This window comes from Parasteatoda tepidariorum, chromosome 2 (genome assembly GCF_043381705.1).
Source record: "Parasteatoda tepidariorum isolate YZ-2023 chromosome 2, CAS_Ptep_4.0, whole genome shotgun sequence".
NCBI lineage: Eukaryota > Metazoa > Arthropoda > Arachnida > Araneae > Theridiidae > Parasteatoda > Parasteatoda tepidariorum.
The window spans coordinates 3,252,360-3,272,116 of NC_092205.1; the positions used below are offsets into that span (position 1 = coordinate 3,252,360).

The 19,757-nt window shown below is 28.5% G+C and overlaps 1 protein-coding gene across 1 annotated transcript in view; it reads right to left on the bottom strand.

Moving 5' to 3' along the window:
* The window catches only part of LOC107444654 (metabotropic glutamate receptor 6-like), a 71,602-nt gene extending 53,120 nt beyond the window's left edge, over window positions 1-18,482 (bottom strand). The window contains exon 1 of the mRNA XM_043047753.2: window positions 17,870-18,482. Coding sequence (XP_042903687.2) covers window positions 17,870-18,347 — 478 coding nt within the window. The 5' untranslated portion in view covers window positions 18,348-18,482. The remainder of the gene's footprint in view (window positions 1-17,869) is intronic.
* Between the last annotated feature and the right edge of the window lie 1,275 nt (window positions 18,483-19,757).

Sequence of the window (19,757 nt, forward strand, 5' to 3'; positions counted from 1 at the left end):
TGGAGAAAACTAAAATGATATCCCACTACGTTAGCGTTTTTAACTTACGGATTTTTGCAAAATCTCTTATTTTCTCTAACGTAAGATTGATATTTTTTCACGGACGGGTGGGCATTTCACCAGAAGTGACGCATGCGCACTAAAAGAGCGCATGCTCATTTACTTGAAATTTTGCGTACAGGAGAATACGGATGCTAACGTAAATTTGAGAAATCTCCCTAATATATCGTGACTTTAAAATTAAAACGAAAAATTGCAAGCAATTGAAGTTAGATTGGTCACACAAGAAGCTTTTCCATAAGTCATATTTAAGCAGGAAAGGCAAAAGTAACAAGATTACATTTCNGACAACGCAAGATCCCATGTTGCAAGGAGGACTCTTGATTGGTATGTGAACAACAACGTTAAACGCATGAAGTGGCCGGCGCAGAGCCCTGATCTTAACCCAATTGAACATCTCTGGGACGAATTGGACCGTCGGTTGAGGGCCTGCACCCCACTCCCCAAAAGCAAGAATGAACTATGGAACTTCCTGTTAAACATTTGGAAGGAAATTCCTCTTGCCACTATGGCTAATTTAGAGGAAAGCACGCCCAGACGGGTTGCAGTTGTGATCGCAGCCAAAGGAGGCCCTACCTTCTATTAATTTTAATAAATATGGGTTTATGTCGTTATAGTGTCGTTTCCCGTAATTTTCTTCCAAATAGTGTATATATATATATATAAAAGTTCAAAATGAAGATAAAACAAAGGAAAATTACGGGCATATGAAAAAAAAAAGGGGGGGGGGAGATAAATAATAATAAAATAAAAAAAATGACAAACAACTGAAAAAAGAGGGGCAAGACTTCTTAACAATTCCGGAAAATAAAATCTTTTCATCAGCCCACACGATTATATCCGTAAAAAAGAGTGCTTTCTGATATTTTTTCAATACAGCCAAAGCGAAATGTATTAATACAATAGTATGAGGAGCACTCAAAAATTTTTATTGCAAAAATCACAAAAAATGAATTAGAAAGTAAAAATATAACATGTAAAAACAGAAAATAAAATAAGATAAAAAGAAAAGGCAAAAAAAAAGAATAAAAAACAGAATAAAACATAAACTATAAAGTGAGTTGCGAATTCAAATGTATTTACATGAACGAGAATTTTTTCAAGAATGATTTAAAAAAAGATTTTCGTAACAAGATTGCCAGATTGCAAAATATGAAAACAAAAGCGCATATTGGGCGTAACTAGAGGAGTTTTCTTTTAAAGTGCCGTTCTTACCGCATTGCTGAAGTGCGTTTGATTTGATAGTTACCAAGGAAGGGCGCGAAATGGATGTGCGCAAGGTAAAACTATACTGGATAATTTGAAGAAGTTGACCATAAATAATTTTAGAAAATAAATTTTTATTTAAGAAAAAAAAAATAGAAAAGAGAAAAGAGAAACATGAATTGAAACAGATTTTACATACTTGAAGCACTAAATTGCAATCCTTAAGACCCACTTCCCATTGTTGACTCTACGATATTTTCTTTCTTCATCAATCACGTAAGAAATTTCTTCTGTCGTGCACTCATCAATCGATAATCCCAAACGAATACGAAACTCTCATCCACGAATAGATGACGGAACCACAGAACTGTTAAAAACAAAAATGTCTACTATTTCCCATCTCTCACGATAGGTGACACTACTAGATAAGCTAAATAAGCCACAATCTAATAAACTCCAATTACATGTTTAATATTTATTTTCGCAGATTTGAAACCAGGCTAGTTGTAAATGGCTACTAAACAGTATAGTTTTGCATTCATGGTTTTTTTAACCATAGCAATTGTTGTTGTTGTAGTTCATTTACGTCGCACTAGAGCTGCACAATGGGCCATTGGTGACGGTCTGGGAAACATCCCTGAGGATGATCCGAAGACATGCCATCGCAATTTTGATCCTCTGCAGAGCGGATGGCACTCCCGCTTCCGTAGCCCAACGACCTGCACGCGAAGTCGAGCACTTTACGGTAGCACAGTTTAACGAGGACCAATACCACACACCCTCGGTCCCTACGCAGACTGATCCAAGTGGTCACCCACCCGCACACTGACCGCAGCCAGTGATGCTTGACTTCGGTGATCTGCTGGAAACCGTGTCTTAACGAGCAGTCCACTGCGGGACCAATAATATAATACCAATAATAGTTATGAACTATACCAATAATAATTATAAATGGTTGAAAAAACCTGTAAAGGTTAAGAAATGTTTCTAACCGTAAACTGTGCGGTTAATTGGATGGACTGACTGCTGTTATTTTGGCTAAATTTCAGAACTAAAATTCTTACACAGTGTAATATTACTTATAAACATAGTAAGTTAGTTCCAAAAGGTTTTTAAGAAAACTACTTCAAATTTTCAGAGAAAAATAAATGTACCATCTGAAAAAAATATAATTCGAACGAAACGAATAAATTAGGGTAAAATCGAATAATTCAGGGTAAGCATAGTAAAATCATTTATCATAAAACCATCTAGTTTGCATTTAATTTAAAAGTTGTGTTTCAAGGTGTGCCGACCGGACTGTGTAAAGGTCAGGGAACTGGACTTGCATCAGAAAGGTTTTAGGTTCGAATCCCAGACAAGGCATGAATGTTTCTGAAAGAATCACCAGCAAAACCGCCCTTATATGCCTGAATTGACGAATGTCCACCCAGAGGGACATCAAACAAAAAGTTTCAGAGTGTATAGATTTGAAGACAAATTATAATTATTTACATTAAAGAAAAAGTTTTTAATGCATTAAATATGCAGGCTGAAAAGAAAACACTATTGCCAAAGATTTCTTTTTTTCTCATTATTTTCCTTCCATTAAGCAGAGTGTGATCATTGCGGCTAAATAAATCAAATAAAGCAGTTAGTCGTAACAATAATAACTACTGACTTAACAAGATCGTACTTCTGCCGGTTTCTTTTCATGTCATGAATGGAATTTCTACCTTTGAATGGTAGAAGTAGTGACAAGTTCTTTTATTTCGAATTCTATTCATTCTTTATATCCCTCGGAAAACATTATTGGTGTCTGTACAGTCTGATCTGTACAGTATCGTCTATCTATGGTATTAGATAATACTTTTTTCCCCTCTAATAAACAGGTATTTTTTGAATTTTTTTCTTTCTTTGTGAGGAGAGTTATATGCTTTTCATTCAATTAAAATAAACACAGTTTTAATGAATTGTTGACTTTTTTTCACAGCTGATCGATTAGAAGTCTATCTTTCTTCCCTTCAAACGCGATTGTTGGATTGAAATTTTGAAATCTTTAAAAAAATTACACAGAGTCTTTCACACAAACATGCCACGAGGGCTATCTAAAAAGTAAAAGACGCTTATATATAATTATAAATAAAAAAAATCACGAAATTTTATTAAAAACTGTTGTAAACCTGATTCCTGATTGAGAAAAATTGTTTCTCTGTATTAGAAAAGTTCACCGCTGATTTAAATGTTTCAATTTTAACATTTTAGCTTATTTTCCTTTTTGTTAAATTGAAAACATGACACTTGAAAATACGAAGACACAGCGTACAAAAAAAGAATACCATCTACAACTTTTGATTTAAAGACTAATTTTTACGCACTAAGACTCAATGCTTAGAAGACCTTTCTTTAAATATGCAAATTAAATATTAAAAACGATATTTCAAGTTATGAAATCAGACACAAAAACGAACCTCTGAAAAAACATAATTTTTCAACGACAGATCTTCAAAATATGAGTAGGAAGGAAAATTTGATCTACTCAGTTTGTACAACTTTGTTGGGAATTTTTCGGAAAAAAAATTGTCAAATAACAATTTATTTCATTCCTATTTTACCCTATCCAAGCAAAACAGTCAAATGACGATTAATAAGATGGTATTCAAACTGTTAATCATGAGAAAAACCGTTTATTAACTGCTTCTAATCGGTACTGTTAAATAACCAAAATTGTATGTTACCAACCAAGCCCACTTAATGAAGACACTTAGTTCCTTTCAACTGCGTACATATTATAGTTTAGAGAGCTAATCTGCAATCTCATGGCCATCAGATCTAGGATTCAAGCCCCAGGGTTGACACCACAATATTTTTTCCATTCCCTACAATACATGAAGAGTTTCCAGTATCTTGCCCTCTCCAATATCCATTACGTAACGAAGAGCCTAGCTATGCCCAGTAAAAATATTTTACTGCTTTAAAACCATGTCGGTTTTAAATGGTTAAAAATCTGTATAGTTTTGAATTCATTGTCTTATAGCCTTACTAATTATAAATGGTATAAATATCTTAGAGGTAAAAAATGCTCTTTACCGTTAACTTTATGGTTGATCGGAAGGGAAGATTGCTGCAGATTATTTTACCATAATTTTGGGGAAAAAATTCTGACAGTGAAGAGGACTGCTGAAAGTTCTTACCGTCTAATATTAACTCTTTATCCTGTAATATTTTTTGAAATTTATATCCAATACTATATTAATCTGCTACTGTATTCGTCCAATAATCCATTATTACTAATATATTATCCCTTATTCCGGTTATTTTTTAATTTTTGCAAATGAATAATTGGACAGTTTTCAGATAGCGTAAAAGCTGCAAAAAAATTTTAAAATCGAGCCAAAATATTTTTTTTTACACAATGAACCTTTTCTCTTTAATATTCCAGGTTTGGACTTTTTTGAAAATATGTGCAACTCTTTGTCTGTGATGCAATTTAATTTATCCAATTAACAACCCAGATCTCACCACGTAAAGCGGCTGCCTTCTGAGTTCCACCCTTCTCTTCCCTTCCTCCCAGCCATAAAGGACTGTTATTTACAGTATTTATATATTTACTACAATTTACTATTACTATTCCTATCTCTGCTTCTTTCTGTGTTTCAGTTTCAGATAGAAAAATTTAGAAAGCCTAGTTTTATTATTATTTTGACAACTCAGTTAAAATTGTACTCCTGAAAAAGAAAGAAACATTAAAAAAAACGTGCACACGCCTGTTTCTTCAACATCGAAAAATCAAATGCGAATAAAATTACCTGCCACAGTTGTAATAAATGATAGGCTTACAATTTCTAACAGTACTGTAGCTGCTATTGCGTATGTTAAAAATAAATAATGATGGTCTGATTAGCCAAAAAAATGCAAGTCTTGATAATTAATAAGAAAATAAAACAGGCTAGAATGACACAACGATTGAAATGATTGCAAAGATAATCGAAAATTAACAGATTTTAGCATTCAAAATATGTTTCGATGGGAAAAAAATAATACTTTGTTTCTGAAAAAAATTGGTTCGAAAATGCATGAAAGGAGAATAGAGGAAGAGCACATAAGCGTGATTCAAGACCTGGAGAAATATACGTAGGATACGTCACGCGTGTAAACGTTACAGGATTCAAAATGAAAACTTTGAAATTTTTAATTTAAGGAAATTTTGTTGACATAAGGCAATTAGTCACTATTGGCTGTGATAATACGGAAAATGGGGAGAAGTCAAACTTCACATTTGCATCCTCCATTTCAATGAACTTCCTTTTAGATATATTATTCAGCAAGTAGATGGTCTAACTACTGGCCCAAGCCACTGCCCTAGAAAAGCACCGTAGAGCATTCAGGTAGGTTGATGGCCAGTTGATTCACTCTCATAAACTCGTAGCCTCACGGCTCCGGATGACTTCAAATTATACTATTAACCTAATGCTGCAAAAGTGAAAATTTGTTATTCATTTTTTTAAAAAAAGCTGTTTTAATAATTCAAAGTTCACTTTGTAATTGATAGTTTATTTTCCATCTGTTTAAAAAAGATTAGTTAATCAGAAAATCTGATTATTTCTACACGCTAAAGATGCAGGAAACTAAAATAAATTAACTATTTAATTCGATAGATAAATCTAAAGGGAGAGAGAGAGAAATCGGAAGACAATGTCACGATGGAAGAACTATCCAAAAATTATGTTATTTTACACAGGATGCATGAGATATAGGAAATATGGGATATAGGGTATATACTACAAGAAGTGAATGCATTATTAATTGGGTGGTCGTAAAAAACGTAAAAATTTGTTTGACGCCTCCCTCTAAAAATGTGCCATTAGCTACAAAACTAAAAGGGGAAAAATAATATTTAGATTCCGTTACCGAAAGAGAATCTTGATTTTCCTCCAAAATCGGACGTTTCCCGCCACCCAATTAGTTGTAAAAAGACAAATCTGGTCTAATTTTGCTGATAATGCTTTCAGCTGAAACTTTTATAACTGTAACATATTTTTCAATAGAACGAATCAGAGGATAAAATGTGTTTTTTATAAGGCCAGGCGGAAAAAATTGATGATGAAGGAAAGAGAAAAATTGCTTACAATTGGTAACAATCGTGAAATAGTTTAAATAAGAAGGCATAATCAATGAATTTTTTAAACAAGATACAGACAATAGACAAAAGAGAAAGAGCCACAAGCTGTGTTAAAAACTACAAATTTAGTAATCTAAGCAAATTTAATGCTTATTAACTTTTAAAATATAAGAACACCTGATAAATAGTTAAATGTTATGAAAAAGTTAGAGAATTAAACTCTTTTCCTAATTATATTCACTATAGATTTCGTGTTCGTCATGCGACAAAAATTTTGAAGGTATCTTCATTTCTTTTTGAAAATTTCTACAAAAAAATTAAAGCAACTAATCAACGCAGCGAATTTAAGTACCACAGGTAGTTTAAATCGTTTACTAACCGATATCACAATTTGCAGCGATGAGAAAAGCTCCTTTATGAGCAAATTTGTAGAATACTTGTTTTAATTAAGTAGCTATTTTATTCATTTAGATAGCAATTTGGTTTAAACCTATAATAATGAAATGTTTTCCATGCTTTGGAGGATACTGATGTTTGACCCTGCAAAAATTTTGATAATAATGAAATTACCAGTTTCAAATTTGGAAAAGAAATATGTTTCAAAATTGGAACATAAAAGTTTAAACCGTTAAAAACTTTAATATAGCTACTTTTAATATTTCTGCACAAATTAAAGTTTTAGCTAATAGTAGGTCTTGATGCGAAGCTAATGCAGGATTTTGGATAGTTGTTAAAACAACAGATACTTCTAAACGTCTATCTCAGAAAACTAATTTTTTTTAAAAATTTTTTTAGAAAGTAGATTACTTTTGTCGTCTACTTAGATTGATGTATGGCACCTGAAAGATACTTTGCTTTCATGTCTGAAGGAAATTTTGCTTGATGTGACATATTTTATAAATTTCTAGCATAATAAACAAGAATTCTTTCCAGTACCCTCGAGGGAGATATGTTTCGCATTTTGGGCAGTATGCGTTTTAGAAATATCATTTTTGCCCTTTGTCTTCATATGGAAACAACAAACAAGATTATTATTTTTGAAATAAAAAGCGGGATAATAATAAATTGCAATAATTTAATCGCCATCATCGCAACCCCATTCGACTTTCGTCATCATACATGTGCTAAGGATTCGATAAGTTCTATTCGCGAAAGCTGTAATACATCAGAAAAATCAATTAATTAATTAATCAATCTCGAATATTTTTATTGATATAGTAACAAAATCTTCAGTATCTATTTTATTTATACCATTTTCTGGCTTTAACAAAATTTACACATTTTTTCAACACTCTTCAAAATTTATTTTACTGGAAATATTACCAAAAGCGCTAGCATATCTTCGTTGATACGTTTTACAAGCAAAATTCAATTACTGAATAAATAATCCCAAAAAACTAAAGGTTTAAGATATTACCTTGTTGTAAACTTCGTTCCCTTCAGAAATAAACAAATATTAAATAATAGTCGACACGTTTCAAGCGCATCAAAAATAGGCGTTCATTTTCAAGACTTGATTAGCGTGAAAGTAACAAAACCTTTTTCGTAGGCAATTTTATGTTTTCATCAAATCAATTTGTTTCGTTACATTTACGTCTGTCAAGTCTAGAAAATGGGCATGAATCAAGAAAATTATAATTATATATGATGAAGTGAAAAGTATTATCGATAAGTTGAATTTATACCAAAATGTGCAATATTTTGAAGAAAAAAAAATTTCGATTTTTTTTTTAAACTTTTGAAGATTAGGGGAGAGATTTAAATATTTTTTTTGAGCTGAAACTTTCAAAATATACGGTTAAAACCAACTGGCATGTCTTAGGATTTACCGTGAAAGATTCGATGGATAAAAATTTCACCGTGCTAATAAAAACCACTCTTATGATTATACAGCATGCATGAATTACTTATATGTATGTGTAATGATTTTAGTTTTCGAATTCCGAAAAAAAACGTAGTAAAATAAAAAGAAGTAAACACTGAATTCAATGGATAAATTTTTTAAGAAAAATTATCACTGGAAGCAATGTTACAACGGAGAAGATATCAGAGATCATATTATTTTACAAATATTGTTTATAGATATGAATAAAGAATTGCGCATTGACATTTGATATTAATATATTTCAGGCAAAGAAGTAGTTCCATAAAATGTTTTTTTTGAATTATATTGTACTATAGTAATTAATTCCATGCGTCAGATATGAAAGAAAACCACAGAATCGCTCCAGGATTCATTTTAAAAATGTTACTTAACACTTATTAAATCTTATAAACAGACTTTCTTTAAATGTCTAATAATTTTAAATACAAAAATAAAATGCATGAAAAACGAAATATTTTACAGCATAAACTCGAGACATATCTTTAAAATCTTAAAATCAAAACAATTTTTGTTTACAGTAGTTTCGCGATTTCAAACTTTGTAATAAGAAAAATATGTAATTTAGAATTAATTGTATGTCTTAATTATATATATATCAATAAAATTGCATTGTTTCTTAGCTGTTAAGTTCATAGTAAGGCCGTTTTTTTTAAATATAATTACGTTAAAATAGTTTATTTTCTTTTTTATTAGTCAAAACATATACTTGCCTTGAGGGTTGAGTTATTTATTATAATCCTAGTTTATTAATGTCTTTTTCGAAACGCATTTTAATGATTAGTTAAGATAAATTTATTGTATTTATAATAAGTAGATTCTTCTAAAAAATTTTAAAAAGCTTCAGAAAATCTAATATGCAAATATATATATATATATATATATACATATATATACATACATATATATACATAAACAAAATTTTCTCTATTTTAAAGATCTCATTTTAATAATGCATCTAATTGAGCATAAATAAATCTACAAGAGCAGTTAAAATAGCTTCAAGGATAAAAAAAATACTTTGAAATTTTCTTCGAATTTTATTATAAAAACGCAAGTTAAGTCGAATAAAATACATTTAATGCCAAATAATATTTTTTGTATTAAACACGTACTTTTTATAGTTTTAATCGGATAATATTTTTAACTAATATTGAAATAAAAATGACATTTTTGAAAAGGAGTAATTGAAATAAATGAAATGGAAGAAATAAAAAGAACCTTTTTTAGAGCATGTTTCATTGAATTGGCATTAAAATTGAAATAAAAAAGTTATTTTAACATTCATGAAATATAAAGATTTTAACCAAAAAATATGTAGTTAATGGACTATTTCTGCTACTATTTCTTTTTTCGTGAATGGCGTTTTCTTGAAGAGAAGGCGTAGGAGTTTAGACGCAGTGAAATAAATAATAACTANAAAACGTAATATATATATATATATATATATGCACAAAAAGGTAGACAAATTTTTAAATAATAAAAATAAAAAGATTTCATTTTTATAGCTAAAAATAATAGGGATATAATTATTATTTTTCCATAATTGAAAAAGGAACGGTAAAATGTATGTTTAACGCTTGAGGAGGTAGAATTAGAAAGAAAAATCTTAGAGTACGCTTTTATTATTTTAATACTTCTTTAAAGAATCTAAAATATTAAAGCACAAATGATAAAAAATGCTAAGTTATATGACAAATATTAGTTAAAACGTAATTATGAATTATAAAAATGATTAGAGCCTACATTTTTTGTTAGAGTTGTTGTTAGTTTCTGTCATACCCTCAACACTCTGTAAAGTTAAAGTTCTAGTTATTTTTCAAAAGTACTATAGTTATGCAATATTGAAACTTATGAAAAAGTTCAAAAATAAATTTCCCCTTTCCAATTAAGATCCGCAATACAGAATTTTCTCACGGAATTCACTTAAATTAATATGTAGGTCATTCTGCAAGCAAAGACCTTAATTTTTTAGTAGATTTAGTCTAAAATGAAATTTAAAAAAAATATAATTAAAACCGATGTAAATACTGGGAAATTTATCAATGATAAAGTTGATATTCAAACACTAAAACCTGTTTCATTGTTATAGAAAACTGATTGAAAGGCAAAATTATCTTCACGTTTCACCATGCAAGCAAACTAGTGATGATGTTTTAAATTCATCCTTCATCGCTAATAATTCATTGGACTTTGATACATACTTAAAAATTAATTTGTGACACACAAATAATTCATACGTTTAGATTTAATGTTTAAAAAGTCTCTTGTATTTATATTAACGATTAACGCTTTAAGACTGAATTTGTACTATTGTGCTGGTTGGATTCTTACCCTATATATGCACACCATAAAAAATTCCACATTGAACTACGGCATAAAGTATCGGCACTTTGGGTGCATCATCTGTAAAATCCATTGTACCGTTATATCCATTTTTCACATAAAATATTATACCGTAATTTAAGTAATATTTAGTTAATAATAGTGATTCAGAGGTTCAACTGTTATAAAGTATTTGCATTGACATTGTACCATTATATCTAATTTTACCGTAAAATATTGCACCGTAAATTTTAAAGTAATATTTATTTAATAATATTGATTCAGTGATTTTATGGTTATCATTGTGAAAATTGCGGTAAATCAGGGTTGTTTTTTTATACCATAGTATGTTCAAGGAAAAAAGGATCTTATGATGCAGCCTGGGTTTTGATACTTTTTGCCGTAATTTTTCACAGTGCATAAGAATAATATATAAATTAAATATAGAATAATATATAGTTTAAAATGAGTGATTTTTTTTAATCTTATCCACCAATCTATATAAATAAAAATAAATGTCTGTGTGTGTGTTCCTTATAAACTCCTAAAGCATCCAACCGAAAGCTAAGAAATTTGGCATACAGATAGTTCAAAGCACGAGGAAGGGAACTGTTGAAATTAGAACATTCTACGACAAACCGTTCGAGATGGATAAACGAAAAACGAAAAATTGTCTGATAGGTTAGGCGTTAGCCATTGTTTTAAATTTACGATTCAATTTTTCACATATTTTAACGATAACATCAATGATCGCTAACTTATAGCTCGATTTGATCAAAAAATAGTTTATTGCACGTATTTAAATATTTGATTATTGTATATCCACTATGTCAGATTAGAGCCCTGAATTAGAAAGGCCAACTTATCACTGTAAAACATTCGTTTTCTTTATTAAGAAACTAATAAAAAAGCAGCCTTTGCATTTTTGCTTTGTGTGTGGCTAGGTTCCCGACAATGTCAACAGTCATCAATCTAAATGTACCTCCAGATAGAATGGAGTTAACATGTCTTGTATACTAGTAAATTGAAATTGACTAATTTTAGCGGTAGCTACGCTTCAATACTCCTCTATCAAAATTTTATCCGGGATAGAATTCGATGAATGCATATCACTAGTTGATTCATTGTTTTATGAGAGGCCGGAAGAGCTGTATTAATATCTCCAGACTTTGAGAACTAGTAGTGAGAGCTGTATTAAGATCACTGGATTTCGAGCACTGATCGTGATAGCTGTATTAAGGTTATGACTGTGTGCCTAGTCTCTCCTACGTTTCCCTAACAGTCGTGATGGCACAGTGATTAGAGCGTTTGCCTTCTTATGAAGTGAAACGGGTTCGAATCCCAGCGATGACTGGTAGATACTAATTCCGCATCCGGCTTGAACCGACCACAGTGCAGACGTAAAATACCATCAGTGGTAGACGGATGATGGGTTAGAGTCCCCTTCCCCTCAGGCTAACCATGGGAGGTTTTCGTGGATTTCTCTCCATGTAACACAAATTCGGACTAGTACAATCAAAAAAGTACTCCACGAAGGCAAATTTCTTCTGGAAAGGGTTCAAAATTACAAGGCTGCGAAGTTGAACATTTGTAGTCGTAAACCCGAAATGGGGTCGGCTGTTCAACGACGGTTATAAATATGTTTCTAGCAGCCAAGTGTGTACAGGTCCCTATTTTGTATAGGATCAAGACTGAGTAGTAACAGCGCGAGGAATACAATATCGTAGTCACAAATTGCAATCAACTGTTAACTGTGTTCCATACATCGAAATAGCCATGTTCATATCAAAGTGGACGTTTCTCTAGAGGTAAACGTGATCAGATCACGTACGGGTCACTAATATGGGGCTTGGCAATCGACAATGTCAACCGTCACCCATCTAACTGTGCCTCCACGTGTCTTATATACTAGTGAAATGGAATTGAATAATTGTAGTGGTAGAGACGATAGACTTTAAAAACTCACAATACACTTAAAATACTTTCTTTCTATTCAATTTCAAAAGAATACAAAGTAAACAAAAATATTTTTTTCAATTATTTTATAAAAAATAATATTAAAGACATATGCCATTTTTTTTAAATTTTATATTTCATTCTTCGATTTAATTTCAATATACTTCATTCAATTTTCTTTTACATTTCTTTTGTTGTGAATGAATTCAAAATAATACCATTTTTTTTTCTTAAGCAATTACCAAATACTTTAGAATTAATGATGAGTAGTCAGAATCAATTACCTTCTCTTCAAGTCTCAATCAAACGCATTATACATTTTTATTTAAGTTTCTACTCTCCAAAATTTTCTTATATTAAACTCTTCAAAATTCAGTACTCACTCTAAATTTGGCAAAATCGTAGAATATATTCAAGCAAAAAAAAATTTAATAAACTAGACCCAAGTTTACTTTGAAAAACGTAACCCTTTAAGTCATAATATGAAATGCATTAAGATTGACTTCACCGATAAAAAAAAATCAATATTTAAAATTGAATCATTTAAAAATATAATTGAAAAAACGGAAATTAAGAAAAAAATTTAAAACAAATATATCTAAATTTACAAACGTCAAATAATTTAATAATTTTTTTGACTTTATCAGGGAAATTAAATGATGTTCTTAATAATTATTGTAATAAACAGTTATTAAATTTTCTCTAAATTATCCATAAATAATTACATTTAAAATCGCGAAAGAATACTTAAGTTTTTTTAGTATGTTTGAAAAGTATTTTCTTATAAAATGGAAAAAAGATTTTTTTTATAGTAAATAAATAATTTATTGAATTATATGTTATCCATTCTGGTTTAATACCTTTTGCCATTTTCATAGTAGTAACTTGATTCAACCCTTATGAAATTTTGAAATCCTGGCAAAATTCAAAATACCTTCATCGCTAATAANACACGTACATGAGGTAACAATATATCGGAGCTTTGAAATTATGCCTAGGTGTTTCAAAATAATGAATTCGAGAAGTTTAATCGCTCAGCTATATCACGAGTTGTTATTCGCCGGTTTGGTTTATATAATGCATTTTATGTGTCCTCATCAGTATACATTGGAATTCCAAAATGTGTCGCATCTTCAATATCAAAATTGCTGGATCAGAATTTCGAAAATTAGTTTTGGCACTAGTGTACTGTCAGTACATATTCTCTTTATATATATCGCTTAAATATTTTTCTTGCTCGAGCAATATTTTTAACTTTTTGATAGTAAAAAAAAACAAAATATGCCGAAAAGGCTGCTTTCCATTCATGAAAGGGCACCAATCAAACAACAAGCACTCTATACCAGCTGTGAAAATATATAATGATTATGCGGCTCAAATACGAAGGTGTCTGATAATAAATATAATTTAATCCCCCATTGGGCCACATATTGAACCCCACAAAGGTGTTCTAAGTACCTTTTCAATATTTTTAATAATTAACAGATTTTTAAACCAACCGGTTAATATTGGTCAAAAGATTTAATAAATGAAAAGCGTAATAATTTTATACGATTATCATTGCAACTTCATCCACAAACTTTTTTGGTAACTATTAAACACGTTGAATATGTTTTTCTAAGACGTAATTTAAAAGATTAACTGCGAAACTTTAATTCTTAATATTGCTTAAAAATTTTTAAATAGCTATTTTCATTAATGTTTTTACTTGCATGCGTAAATTTAAAATATTTTTCTAAACATTTTAATTTAAATCATATCAAAATATAGCAATCTCATAAATTAAAACAGAAATAATTAAAATAACAGTATTTCTTTGTAAAACAAGAAACAAATCATATAACTTTTCTGTTCAGTAACAGTAATTTAAAAACAACAATAAATGTACTTAGGTTATTATCTTTTTATATTACACAGAGAATTGGGTTATTGGAGGAAACTTTTGTATTAAAATAGTAACAGAAAACACTGATAAACTGATAAACATTAATCTTTGTAAAATAAAAAGTGCATCATATGTTTTTCTGTTCAATAACAACGGATCATAAACAAAGAAAAGATATTTTAGTTATTTTTTTAAACATTATATAGAGAACTTGATTAGTAAATGAAATTTCTGGTTTAAGCAATGGATTAATTTAATAACATAAAACACTGATTAACAGTGATATTTGTAGCATAAGAAACCTATGACACAGCTTTTCTGCCCAACAGCAATTGAGCGATAACAACGAGAAATATGTTTAGGCTTTTAAATATCTTTTTATATTGTTTAAGGAATTGGAATATTAGATGAAATTTTTTAATTACGAACTGGGTTAGATGAATAACAGTAAACTTTGATAAACTAATAAACACTAATCTTCGTAAAAAAAAATATTCTATATTTTTTCTGCCCAATAAAAATGGATCAAAAACTATGAAAAATTTATTTAGGTTTTTCTTCTTTTCGTTACATGGAGAATTAGATTTTGGATTATGTTAAAAAAAGAAAACACCAATAAACTGGTAAGCACTACTCTTTGCAAAATAAGAAACCTATATCATAATTTTTGCCCAATTGAACTGAACAAAAGACAGTAAAAAAATATAGAGAGATTATTATCTTTTTAAGTTGTACAGAAAATTGGATTATTGGATAAAATTTTTTAATTTTATATTAAATTAATAACAGCAAAATAACTAATAAGCACTGATCTCTGTAAAGTAAAAAAGCTATTATAAAATTCTTCTGTCCAATAGCAATGCACCGAAAGTAACGAAACTTGCATTTAGCTCAGTATATTTTTTTATTTCATATAAAAAATTAGATCACTAGCTCAAGAATTTGATTAGTTTAACAAAGCAAAAACTGACCTCATTCTAAACTGTTACTCTCTCTTAAACTCGTTCTTTTTCTACTAATGAATTTAAAAGGAATTAAATAAGAAGGTTAAATGAGCTAAGGCAGTTGTAAGTCCAGTAAATTTTAAACTGTTTTCTGTTTAAAATAATAATGTTTTGAAATCTTCTTAATATGTATTTTTCATTTCCTTAGTAGTTAGTAAGTAGCAATACTAAGTTCCTGAATCTAACTTGATTTGTAAAATAATAAAAAAGCTATGGACTTTATAACTTAAATTTTAAGAATTGATATTTAATAATTGATGCCATTCTATATTTAAAATTCTTTATTGATTATTAATTAACGTTATTTATTTGATTATATGATGAATTCTGACATACCTTTAGTACAACCAGAGAATTTGATTAAAATCTACGTTATTTTCACTGGTGTTTATGCGAAGACGATTGAATTTAGTTAAGGAATAGATATTGTTAAATATGTTCAAAAACATAAAACATATAACATCTCTTCAACTAAAAACTAATTCAAGTAAAACACATGAAAAACTAACGAATATTTGTTAGATATGTTTAAAATATCTTTGTTTTCTTGTAAACTCGTTGAGTAGAAAGCGGAATTGGTGACTTTGTTTCATTATGGCAGTTGCAATTCTTAAGTTGCAATATAGTAAGTAATTGTTTAACTTTATTTATAACAAAGAAAATTTCAAGAGTAACTTAAACATAACAACATAAATAAATTAGCAAATAAAAAAGCCATTGAATGATCAGATTATTTACCTTCAGATTTTATGAGAGAAAAAATATCAATATATTGTAATTATAAAAAGATATAAAGTTTACTTTTGACTTGATTAATGATGAGGAAATTTCAAAATATCATAAAAAGAAGCAAAATAACTGAAATAACAAAAAAAAATTATTAAGGGACAATTTGCTACACTTAGGATTAAAGAAGAGCAATAAGTAACCACATAACACATTGTAAAAGTGCGATAAAATTTCAATATATCATATAATATGTATAAAATCGTTTGCCTATTAGTGTCTGATATCACCTTAAAAAATTTTACTCAAACTATTTATTATCTTAAATTGAATTTATATGTTTAAATAAAGATATGCAGTATAAAAAAAGAGTTAAAATAAACAATAATAAGTATGCAAATAAATTTTATAATATACGAAGTACTTTGGTATGATTGAACGGTTTCGTATTTTTTTTATTGCACATAACATTAATCAATGTAATTTTCGAAAAAAGTATTTCAAAATCCCTTCTTTAATGATATAGAATACTTATTTTAAACCATAAGTATATATTTTTTAATATTTATTTCATAAATTATAATTCAATATAATAAAGAAACCGAAGAAAACGAAAAATAACTGCATATAATATACTAATAGATAATGCAAAATGGTGCAAAATTTTGTTAGCATAAATAACAATCAAAATAATAACAAATGACATATTACAAACATAAAATAAACTCTAGTTCACATATTTCTTATAACAAATCCATTTTTATTAAGTATGGTATAATTAATTTTCAATAAATGAAATTTATGTTCTAAAAAACATATGTAATATTGAAAAAGAATTAAAAAATTAAATTTAAAATAAAAACTTTTAAAACATTTAAATACTTTTTGAAATAAATACCTTTAACAAAATGAGTAACTAGCTCCAAACCGTAAATATCTTTATCGTCTTAATAATATATCTTTATCTTATACATTATATAGAGTTATATATTGTAACAAAACAGAAAAAAATCAAAAGTAACCACGAATAACATGTAGCAACAATAAAATAAACTCTTCTTAACATACTTCACATAATATTGAAATAAATTTTTTATTATGGTACATTTAAATATGAATAAATAAAATTTGTGTTCTGAAAATTATATGTAACTTAAAAAAAGAGATAAGCAATTGAATTTGAAATGAAAGCTTTTAAAATATCTAAATAAATTTTGAAATGAATACCCTCAATAAAATTAACCGTATGTATCTTCATCTTAATAATATCGATTTGTTTGATAGATTATGAAAAGTTATATCTAGAAATAAAACAGAAAAAAATAAAAAGTAATTATTCATATACATAGAAATATTTATTATTTATTATTACATAGTGTAGTTATTTCATATTACATAGAAATCAAGTTTTAATTGACTATGGCATCTTCTAAGATAATATTTATATTTTAGAACATCATATTTAACAATAACAAGCCTTAAATCAGTAAATTCAAAGTAAAATCTCTTAAAATCTCTAAAATAAACTTCTTTAACAAAATCAAAAGCTTGATTTTACCATTAGTATCTTTATCATAGTCATCTAATACGCAAACTGCTAATTTGTTTCTGGGTAAATAACCGTTTTGATTATATACTTATTACATAGAAATATTAATATATAAATAAAACAAAACTTAAAATAGAAACTCTTAAAACATCTAAATATATTTTAAGTTAAATACCTTTAATAAAATCAACAGCTTGCTCTAAACCATAAGTATCTTTATCACAATCGTCTAATACATAAGCTCCAAGTTTGATTCCGGGTAAAAAATTCTTTTGATTGTTTACCCAATCCATGGTATACAACATGCATTCTAAGGCTTGTATCCCGCCTTGAGGCATTATGGGACCACATATTTTTTGATCTTCTCGCTCATGTATCATCATCAGTCCACCTAAGATGATATCACCATCAATTTCAGAAACTCTTTTTACTGGCCATGACTGATTAAAATTAGATGAAGTTCTACTTTTTCTAATTAGACTCAAAATTTCGGAAGGAAAATTGGTGTCATTTTCTTCGAAACTTACATTCACAAAATATTGACTAACAGCAACATTTTCAGCTAAAACATTATTTTTAGAAAAATTCCAGCAATAACTTGTAAATAATAAATAGTATAAAACTAAGATAACTAAACTAAAAGTGATAGTCATGTTTTTCGATGAGTTATCTTCGTTTTTGTGCGTAAAGTAACATGAATTCGTGAAAGAACCACGTGGGAAAGTTTTTCCCTATTCAGAGGAACACATCTGCCATTCTATCCAAGTGGTTAGAGCATGGATAAATGCTTCCTTTTCGTCTCGCTTTCAGTTAAGACCATAATGTTTATCAGCGCACCCTGGCGTTATGCGCTGAAAACATGAAATTGAAAACTTCAAAACACGTCTGGACTTGCTAACTTTCGGATGTCTTAAACTAATGCATTTTCTGTTGCAAATAATATGGATTTCTTTTGGGGAAGAAACTTTAAATATTTATTAATTTAACCTTCAATTCTATGTCAAAATTTATTAATCGTAAGTTTGATACCCTTATAAAATATTTAAATGTAGTTTTTAAGACGAATAGCTAAAAACTATATTCTTAGGAAACTGATGAAATAGAGACTAAATATTTATTATAATTCTCATATATTATAATTAAGCATGAGCAAATACTTTGAAAAATTCTCTTTTAAAAAAATTTGAGAAATTAAAAACATGTAAAATTGTAACTAAATAAATTTAATGTTACTGAAAAATCATTGCTTGTTCCTGGAATGAAACCATATATTGAAAAAATATATTGTCAGTTATCGAACAAGAAAAGAATGAATAAATAAATAAAACTATCACAGTAGGAAAGTAAATAAAAATAAGTCTACATGCACTGTAAAAACATTTGTCAACCGCAAATGGTGGCAACTATACACGATTTTATTTTTACTGAGTATAATAAGGGAGTTAAAGCTTTGAAAAATTATTTTTCAAAAAATATGAAAAATTTAAAAACATGTAAGTAAATAAAAGCTACTGAAAAGTCATACATAAACTCTATGCAATAATCTACAACTTATTTTTGCAATAAGTGAGTAAGTAATGCATTGAACAATTGTTTTTCAAAATTTGACAAATACGAAGCATTCACGTCAGTGAAATTAAGATTAGTGAAAAATTCATCTGAAAACTTAATGCAATAATCTGCAACTTATTGTAATAAGTGAGTAATTAAATGCTCAGAAAAGTTCGTTTTCAAAAGTATGTCAAATCAGAAGCATATATTAAATTGCTGAAATTTCTTAGAAGAACTCAATGAGTTGAGTTTTGCAATAATCTAAAATTATGGCAAAACTCAATACAATAACTTACAGCTAATTCAAAACTTAATAGAATAATCTAAAAATTTTATTTCCTTTATTTTTTAACAAAAACTAGTGATTGCTAAATCAATATATTTGACATAAAAATATAAATTCAAGTAAAANATATATATATATAATTTAGAATACAATTTCTTGAATTTGAAAAAGGAAAGCGAGTAATTATCAAAGGAACTTGCTTTTTATTTGAAGACAGTATCATTTT